This window comes from Herpailurus yagouaroundi, unplaced genomic scaffold (genome assembly GCF_014898765.1).
Source record: "Herpailurus yagouaroundi ecotype Mexico unplaced genomic scaffold, PumYag 208, whole genome shotgun sequence".
In the NCBI taxonomy this organism is placed as follows: domain Eukaryota; kingdom Metazoa; phylum Chordata; class Mammalia; order Carnivora; family Felidae; genus Herpailurus; species Herpailurus yagouaroundi.
Genome location: NW_024412439.1, coordinates 4,740,090 through 4,749,294, shown reverse-complemented (window position 1 = coordinate 4,749,294; position 9,205 = coordinate 4,740,090). Strand labels below are relative to the sequence as shown.

At 52.7% G+C, this 9,205-nt stretch overlaps 1 protein-coding gene and 1 long non-coding RNA gene across 2 annotated transcripts in view; one reads left to right on the top strand and one right to left on the bottom strand.

The window, feature by feature from the left end:
- Positions 1-4,053, top strand: part of HS3ST3B1 (heparan sulfate-glucosamine 3-sulfotransferase 3B1) — a 36,239-nt gene extending 32,186 nt beyond the window's left edge. The window contains exon 2 of the mRNA XM_040453158.1: positions 3,333-4,053. Within this exon, the coding sequence (XP_040309092.1) occupies positions 3,333-3,951 (619 nt within the window). The 3' untranslated portion in view covers positions 3,952-4,053. The remainder of the gene's footprint in view (positions 1-3,332) is intronic.
- LOC121015872 (uncharacterized) overlaps positions 1-8,009 on the bottom strand; it is a 16,630-nt gene extending 8,621 nt beyond the window's left edge. Inside the window, exons 1-2 of the long non-coding RNA XR_005784008.1 lie at positions 7,162-8,009; positions 2,841-2,846 (exon numbers count right to left, since the gene is read on the bottom strand). This is a non-coding gene — a long non-coding RNA (uncharacterized LOC121015872). The remainder of the gene's footprint in view (positions 1-2,840; positions 2,847-7,161) is intronic.
- Between the last annotated feature and the right edge of the window lie 1,196 nt (positions 8,010-9,205).

Below are 9,205 nucleotides of genomic sequence, written 5' to 3'. Positions count from 1 at the left end.
TGCCTGGAAGCTGCCGGAAGGTTCGGTGCCAGGGATTTTCCCACACGGTCCTCAAGCCGTGTTCCCCACCCAGTGAACCCACGGGGCTGTGCTGGGAGCTGGTGGGCTCTGTCTTGAGCACAGGGCCCGCCGTGGAGGACCGCCCCCCCCCCCCCCCCCGCCTCCGGAAGCCTGTGGAGGGGACTCAGGAGGCATGTGCGGAGATGAGGGAGAACCCACTTGTGTACTCCACCATCGGCCACGAAGCAAGGGGGGAGGAGCCCACAGGCTCCAGTGGGCAGGGGCTGAACAGTCTGTCACGGCACGAGTCCGCTGGCTGTCATTTGCAGGATCAGAGAAAGTCCTGGGGGCCCCTTGTGTGCTCTTTGCCACATATGTGCAGACTGCAGACCATTCTGGGGAGAGAGGGATCCCCTTGGAGCTGGTGGCAGCCAGAGTGGCTTGGGTGACCCCCAGGCGGTCAAGCTCAGGAAATCCGTCCGCCGTTCAAGGAATCTTTTTTTGTGGCCAAGGAGGTTTTGCCTTTGGACTTGGGGACAGTGAGGCTCTCCCGGTTTCTAGCTCTGTTCTGTGGTGTCTTACTCCCGTGGCCCAGTGAGCCATTTCGGTTGCTGCCAGACCCTTTCTTTAAGGACACGGCGGTGGGGTTGGGAGGAGGTGCCTGGGTGGCTCAGTCGGTTAAGCGGCTGACTTCAGCTCAGGTCGTGATCTCACAGTTCATGGGTTCAAGCCCCACATCGGGCTCTATGCTGACAGCACAAAGCCTGCTTCAGCTCCTCTGTCCCTCCCCCGCCCTGTCCCTCGAGGCTCCCCCTCTCAAGAATACGAAGAGCTGTGGTGGTTGGCCTTCTTTCCGTCGTGATGGAGGCACTTTTACTCTTAAAGAATGTCCAGATGTCCAGTTGCCAGTGACTTAATACCAGGGGCAGAGAGAGAGGGGGACAGAGGACCCGAAGCAGGCTCCAGGCTCTCTACTGACGGCAAGGAGCCCGACGCGGGGCTCGAACTCCCCAACCACGAGATTGTGACCTGAGCCGAAGTTGGTCGCTCAACCGACCCAGCCACCCAGGCGCCCCTAGACTCCACCCGCTTTTGAGTGAAACGCAGAACAGACTGACAGCCAGGACTCTTTTTCCCTCCATCCCATTAGCCCCACGACACTGCCACGTTCACCTAAGTGGTTAATGGGCAAAGTGGGTCAATCCAGCCTTAGCGCAAGCCAGGGATGTCTCCAGGGCTGTGAAGCGGCCGTCCTTGGGGACGACCTCCTTCCCCCGAACTTGTTTTTGAAGAAGGAGCTCTCCCAGCATGTGGCCCTTTCTGGCTCGTGCGATAGAACTTTCTGTCGTTTCCGTAAATGTGCTTATTAGTAAGAGGAGCGGTGCTCTCAGTAGATGAGGGGTGGCTTGAAGCTGGAGGTTTAGGATGTCCTACTGGGAGGTGAATATTTGGTCAGAAATGATGTGGGAATTGCCTTCTGTAAAATTCCCGGGCCCACGTAGAAATCTCTATCCCATGGCTAACGGAAGATTGTGCATCCGGGACCAAAACTGAGTCTCCAGTTAGTTCACACGTCTCCTTTCCTTTTGATGTGCACACATGTGCTCAATTTTGTCCCACCATATGCTGTAAACTGCGGGCTGAACACAGTAATACTGGAAATAATCCTCTCGTAGGAGCAGCAGTTAGTATGTATTAATTACATATGTTAAGCATGTTCAGAGCATGTTATGTTTATTAATGGTCTTACTCCTCTTCCAACTTCCATGAAGTAGGTACTGTCACCTTCATTCTTACAGATGAGGAGGAGAAGCCCAGAGAAGGTAAGACAGTTACTCAAGGTGGCACAGCATACACGCTGAAAGCTGGGATTTGAACCCAGGCCATCTGATGTCTGAGCCCACTTCCCTTAACTGTTTAAACTGCTCTGGCTTTACTAACCTCCTACAGACACGCTGAACGAAGTACCACTGTTCCCACATCACGTGGTGAAATGCTCTAGGCCAGGGAGCATGTAAGTCACAACCTTCCATCATCGGTTAGTGTTATTTGCAAAGCTAACTGCCACCACAAAACAGCTTTTTTTCTTTTTTAATGTTTATTTTTGCGAGAGAGAGAGAGAGAGAGACAGCGTGAGGGGGAGAGTTGCAAAGAGAGAGGGAGAAAGAAGAATCCGAAGCAGGCTCCAGGCTCCGAGACATCAGCACAGAGCCCGACGCGGGGCTTGGACCCACGAACCGTGAGATCAGACCTGAGCTGAAGTTGGACGCTTGACCCACTGAGCCACCCAGGCGTCCCTTTGTAAAGATTTTCTTAATGTTTATTTATTTTTGAGAGAAAGAGTGTGAGGGGGGGAAGGACCGAGAGAGAGGGAGACACAGAATCGGAAGCAGGCTCCAGGCTCTGAGCCATTAGCACAGAGCCCGACGCAGGGCTCGAACCCACGAACCATGAGATCATGACCTGAGCCAAAGCCGGATGTTCAGCCCACTGAGGCCCCCTCCTCCGCCGGTGCCCCCAAAGCAGCTTTTTGGTGCCAATATCATGGCCTGCATCTCTTATAGGTTGTTAACAGTTTTGTCGGCATACTTTTATTTAAATTAAGGCTGTGATAGAGATCTTACGAGCCCCCCCCCCTTTTTTTAATGGAATCTAAAGTATTTTTTGGAAGCTTCTAGAGCTGGGTCTTGGGAATTTCCTCTTGGCAAGTTTGCGTCCGTTTATATACTTCCATCCGATTTCACCTGGGTTTTAGGTTGCCGCGTGCTTTTTGCTGTGAAGGCGTTTTTGTCCGTGGTCGCCGCGTTGAAGCAGGTATGGCCTGGATGGGCCAGGGGGACCTCTTCCTCCTGGTTCCCGCCGCACATGTGCCCAGGCTTGGTGAGCACACGAAGCCAGGCTGGTGGGGACTCCCGGACAGCACTGTCTCGGGGGGCTCCAGGTGCTGTTGTCAGGAAGGGTACATACCCAGAGGCCAGGGGCCTTTGTGTTGTGACCCCTGATGTTTGGGGCGGTCCGGAAAGCTGGGCAGCCTGCACAGTGAAGTCAGGGGTGGTGCCCATGACAAGATCGGGAGAAACTCCCCTCTCTTCCTTCCTCTTTTCGTCTCGGAGGAAGGTGCTGTCATACTTCACGGAGATAGCATCTGGCCTCCGTGGGGATGTTAAGGTACCTTCCGGGGACGACCCGCTGTTGGCACTCTCTCGCGGTTCCGCAGCCGGTCCCGGTAACAAAGGGGAAGCCGGGATCAAAAGTGTCGTCTCGGAGACGAGACGCGCGGCCAAAGAGGCGTCCCCTCCTGAGCCGACTTTGCTCTGCTTGCTTTTCCCCAGGGACCTGATGCCGAGGACCCTGGACGGGCAGATCACCATGGAGAAGACGCCCAGCTACTTCGTGACCCGCGAGGCGCCCGCGCGCATCTCGGCCATGTCCAAGGACACCAAGCTCATCGTGGTGGTGCGCGACCCGGTGACCCGGGCCATCTCGGACTACACGCAGACGCTGTCCAAGCGGCCCGACATCCCCACCTTCGAGAGCCTGACGTTCAAGAACCGCACGACGGGCCTCATCGACACGTCGTGGAGCGCCATCCAGATCGGCATCTACGCCAAGCACCTGGAGCACTGGCTGCGCCACTTTCCCATCGGCCAGATGCTCTTCGTGAGCGGGGAGCGGCTCATCAGCGACCCGGCCGGCGAGCTGGGCCGCGTGCAGGACTTCCTGGGCCTCAAGAGGATCATCACCGACAAGCACTTCTACTTCAACAAGACCAAGGGCTTCCCCTGCCTCAAGAAAGCCGAGGGCAGCAGCAAGCCCCACTGCCTGGGCAAGACCAAGGGCAGGACCCACCCGGAGATCGACCGCGAGGTGGTGCGCCTGCTACGCGAGTTCTACCGGCCCTTCAACTTGAAGTTCTACCAGATGACCGGCCAGGACTTCGGCTGGGACTGATGGGAGCCCCCCCCCCCACCCCACCCCGCCGCGCGATGTGACTTTCCTACTTGGCTTCTATGTTGACAGAGATTATATGTATGTAAAATGTACAGAAATCTATTTTATAATAATTTATTTTTAATTCGTAAGCAATTAATTCACTAAGCTGCCTAGCCACACTCTTCAGAGGGTTTAGTTTCGTAATCCGTTCACATTCCAAAGCGTCTCATGGGTTCTTTTCCTCACAGTTGATGGTGCTTCCGTGTGGCGCGGGGGGGGGGGGGGCCGGGCGAGTTAAAAAGAAGAAAAGCACAACTTGAGATTTTTGTCGTTACGGGTACGCAGCCTCCGATCGCTGGCTGAATTCGCTCTCCGTCTCCTTGTGTCTTGGGTTTCCTAGTGCGGCTCCCATTCCTGTCCCTGCCTGCACACCTCGCAGGAACGCGACACCCCCCTCCTCCCCCCAGAGGGTCACGTCTCCTGTGGCAGCTTCCTCGCCCCTGTGTTGACATTTCCGAGGACGTGGACGCCAAACCACAGCGCTGAGGCTTTTCCCCCAAGTCTGCTCAGCTCGTGGGGGACATCCCTGCCTTTGCGGGGACGCCCACCTCCTTTCTGGGGAGTCCTTCGTGCCAGGGTCCAAACGTTTACTTGGGCGTGGGGTTTTGAAAGATGGCCCTGTGTCGTCTTCTGCCCCAGTCCCTGGTTCATTAAGCAGCTCGAATCGTATGCAGACGGTAGCTCCTCCTTCCCAGGCCCCGTGTGTGTGTGTGTGTGTGTGTGTGTGTGTGTGATGCTGGGATGCTGCTTTAGAAATAAAGACGACCTCTGATTTGCACGCATACGCCATGCCCCGTTCTCCAGGCCAGACAATTCTGCTATGACACACCAAAGAAATCCCCTAGGCTAGCAGAATCTCCTGGCACAGACCGCACGGGTCCAAAGGGGTCAAGTGCATCCCACCCCATCAGAGTCCGCCAAGGTGCTGCTAGGTGCACAGCCAGCCCCAGTTGGGCACATCCCAGTAGACTGGGAGTAGACCACCTCCGAGGGGAGAAAAGACAAACCCCCACCAGAAAGGCGGCCAGCAGAAGTGAGTCGTGGCCCCCTCGCTTGATGTCTGGAACTCTCCTCCTCGGAATCCCTGGCTCATCCCAGATTGACAACACAGTCTGCAGCCGACGGCCAGACTGCAAGAACGAAGAGTGGCTCTTGTAAAGACAGGCTGGGAAAGCTGGCCCCGTGTTGCCTGGAGACACTCACGCCTGCCAGTTGTGAAGATGTCCCCTTGTTTGAGCTAGGTCCCGGCAGAAGGTTTCCAGCGTTGTTGCTGCTGATGGCCGATTGCTCCCCCCTCTCCCCCCCCCCCCCGTATCTCTCTGCCGAGCGAGCAGTTGGAGGTCATTTTTGAGGACTTAGCCTGTGGCAGTTGGGTAACCCTATAGCAATGTCACGTAACGAACATACTCCCCGTATCCTGTTTCCCGAACCGCAACTGCTTCTGCCATCAGAGGGTTTTGATTCGAGTTCTGCTTTCGCCGGGGCACATGCGGGAAGGTAACGCGTCTCGTCAGAATGGTCGGGGCGTGATGGTCACGAAGTCGCTTTCGTGTGTCGTTGTGGGATAACTTGCCCGACAGAGTACGAACACTTGTATGAAAGGAGAGAGATGGTCCCTCTTTAGCAATCGGTCAGGATGTCACTGGTCATTAGGTGATGTCTGGTTTGTGTTTGCCCACAAGTTTCAGCCCGGGTGCGCCCAGCTCGCCCTTAGCAGCAAAGCGATCGTGGGTCGGGGGAGGTCTGTGTAGGACGATGGGCCGGGGGGGGGCTCCGTGCGATCCTCAGATGTTCTGTTCGTTTCAAAGCTCTGTTGTCACTGCCTCTCCCAGGTAGCTTAGCACCTGCATTTAGGGGAACACCCTAACCCTGGCGTGGGTCTTTCTCCCTTCTTGCTGCTTTGGCATCAAGACGTCTGCAGAAGGGTGCTGATGGGTCGTGTGGTTTTCCAGTCCGAAAGCTCACTGGCAATAAAACCACCGATGCTGCTTTTCAGTAACAGAGTATCGTTTCAAGTAAAAGCCAGTGTCCACCCCCTCTGCCTCACCCTGCCCTGGCCACACTCTGGCCAAATGCGAGCCCCAACAGGGCTCGTGGTGGAGAGTTGCAGAAAGGTTCGGAGGAGGGCTTGCGACAAAGCAGCCCGCCTTCGGGTCCCCACCGTCTCTCCAGGCTGGACAATTTGGATGAAGTTGTTTATTCCCTGCCTTAAAACAGAAACAGGAAGTTTTCAGATAGAAGGAGGGGAGGGTCATTGAGTCATGAGCCCTGAAGCGAGTCAAGATTCTATTCTGGGTCAAATCCTTGAATCCAAACAGATGGCGCTAATTAGCAATGACGGACTAGAGCACGTTTTTCTAGAGCAGACAAATAAATCAAACTTCCTGCGCATCTCTTCATAGAGGTCTGATGGCTCGTAATTCCTGACGGATCCAGACGCGACATCTGCCCCCAGGTTACACCTCATCGTGTGATAGTTATTGTAGAGCCCGAACCCCCATGCCTTCCTCCTGTAGGAGTTAAGCAACACAAACACATAAAATTCAGCCTTGAGTTTCTTCCTGTTCTAGCAATCTCCAAGGCCACCGACTCAAGTTTTTTAGCTGTTAGAAGACAAACACGCATTTCACGTTTTGGCCTTTTGTCTCCGCACGTTTTGGGTTTCTTCCAGTTTAAAGCTCTGCTATTCAGTGGGGTACTTGACCCCTCTCGGTTTTGTCTTCTTTATTAAAAGCAAAAAAGATAAAAATAAAATGGGAGGTTTTTTTACTGTCCCAGAAATCCGTGCTCGCTTGGAGGTGTTTGTATCGTAGTCTGGTAACTTGGTAGGTCGTACCTGGAAAGGTATTTAGGTATATTGGCTGCCTAAGAAATACTTATTTGGATGATGGAGGAAGAGAAATTATCTTTTTCATAGGATTCTCTTTGGAAGTTATTTCGAGTGACAGTTTAGACTTTTGGAGAAAGTTTCAGATCCTGCCAGGATATTTATTTACGTAAGAAAGGAAAACAAGGCTCCGGTAAACTAGAGATACTTAAGTGTGGGTCTCAAACACAGACATGTCCGTGTCATTTTTTTTTTTCGTTATTCTCGAGAAGGATGGTCCCTTAAACTTAAAGGTGTGGTTAGATTTTTTTTTTTTCGCTTTTGTAACCTTAATTTATGACGGAGTTCATTCAGCCCAGGAATCTGAAATACTGTGCAAATTCTGGCGACGTGTCTTCTATAACCTGGATGTTAGAATAGCCAATATGTACAAAAAAACAAAACAAAAAAAAAAAAACAACTAAATCAAGTATTTTGTCCTATGTATAACACAGATTAATTTTACACAGAGAAAAGAGGTTTCTAGGAAAATGAAAATCTGGTAATTCATACTATTTCTTTGTATGGACGAATAAAATATATTTTACCAACTTGTGGGTACTTTTATGTCTTACGGCGTGTTGCGGAGGGACGGGGGCCGTGCTGGTTTGTTGAATAACCAATCAGATGCGCGCGCGCGCACACACACACACACACACACACACACAGGCATTCTGAGGGTAGGTTGATTGGCAGACTTCAAAATCCAACTAATCTACAAATATATGAGGCAGGTTCTTTGTAAATGACTCTCAAGGCTACGAGATCAGCGGGGAGACCCCAGCCGCCCCCCGCCCCCCGGAGGAACGTACGTGGCCCTCCAAGCACACCAGGGCTGCTGTGTGCTGCTGTTTCTGACTGCATCAGGCTCCAGCCAGGGTGGCAACCTGGAAGCCACCATGTGGGGGGACCTGTGTCACGCTGCAGGTACGGTGAAGCAGAGCTTTGGTGGCTGGGTGATCTGGATAGAGGTAGCATTCCCTTCCCACGTGCACAGAGTATCCTCACTGCCGTTCTCTATCTTTGGCCCATAGCAGGAGACTTCCTGTTTCTTTCCACGGGACACACCCTCTGGAAGCTGATTATTTACTATTTTTTTATTTAAAAAAAATTTTTTTAAGTGTGTTTTGAGAGAGACAGACGGCATGAGCAGGGGAGGGGGGGGGGTAGCGAGAGAATCCCAAGTAGGCGCGCTCTCAGCACAGAGCCCGACATGGGACTCGAACTCACAACACCGTGAGATCGTGACCTGAGCCGAAACCGAGGGTCGATGCTTAACCAACTGAGCCACCCGGCCGCCCTGATGGTTTACTACTTTAAACATTTGGTTCATTCTTGTATCTTAGTTTTATTTTCAATTTTCAATTGAGATTTAGGTTGCTGCCCCTCTGGTTGAGTTTTAGAGCAGCTGACACCAAGTAAGGCTCAACCCGGAGAGTTGATAACCCCGAGGCTTGATAAGGCTCAACCCCGAGAGTTCTGCCTTCTTCGTTTTTTGGAAACCACTCTGTTGAGGTCTGATGGGCCTACAAAAAGGGAACATACGTAATATAGGCAAGCCAATGAGTTTCGTGGTAAGTATTCACCCATGAGGCCATCACCACTATCAATGGCATAAATCTCTCCATCCCCTCCAAAAGATCCTTCCTTCCGGCCAGCTTTATTTTTAGGTGTGATCAGAACATTTCACATCAGGTGTACCCTCTTGGCCAATGTTTAAATATTCTGTATGGTGTCGTGAACTCTGGGCACTGTGGGGTCCGGTCATTCCTGGGACACCCGTCATTTTGTACAACTGAAACTTCACCTCATTTCAAAAGGGAATAGGTTACAGTCTTGGGTGCAAAGGCCATTATCTCTTGCCAGGGAGAGGAAGTACTCAAAAAGACATAAATACGATGAAAACAAATCAATGCTAGTCATTTCTGGCTAGATCTAACTCCAGCCTCGCTTGCCGTGGGCTCGCCCGCTGTTCCTGGCAATGGTGACTCCTGGTGAAGGCTAGAAGTTGACAACTTTGCATCTTGCCCTGAAGGGTGGAGAATTCAAGAGGGTATGACTTGGTGCTGTCTGGTGTTGAGTTCGTGAATCCCTGAAACCCGAACATCCCCTAAATCGTCTCTGGGTTTTCTCACATTAAAAAAAAATAACGTTTATTTGTTTTAGAGGGAGAGAGAGTGCAAGCAGGGAGGTGCAGAGAGAGGGGGAGACCCAGAATCCGAGGCAGGCTCCAGGCTCTACGCTGTCAGCGCAGAGCCCGACGCGGGGCTCGAACTCACGGACCAGGAGATCACAAGCTGAGCCGAAGTCTGATGCCTAACCGACGGAGCCACCCAGGTGCCCTTC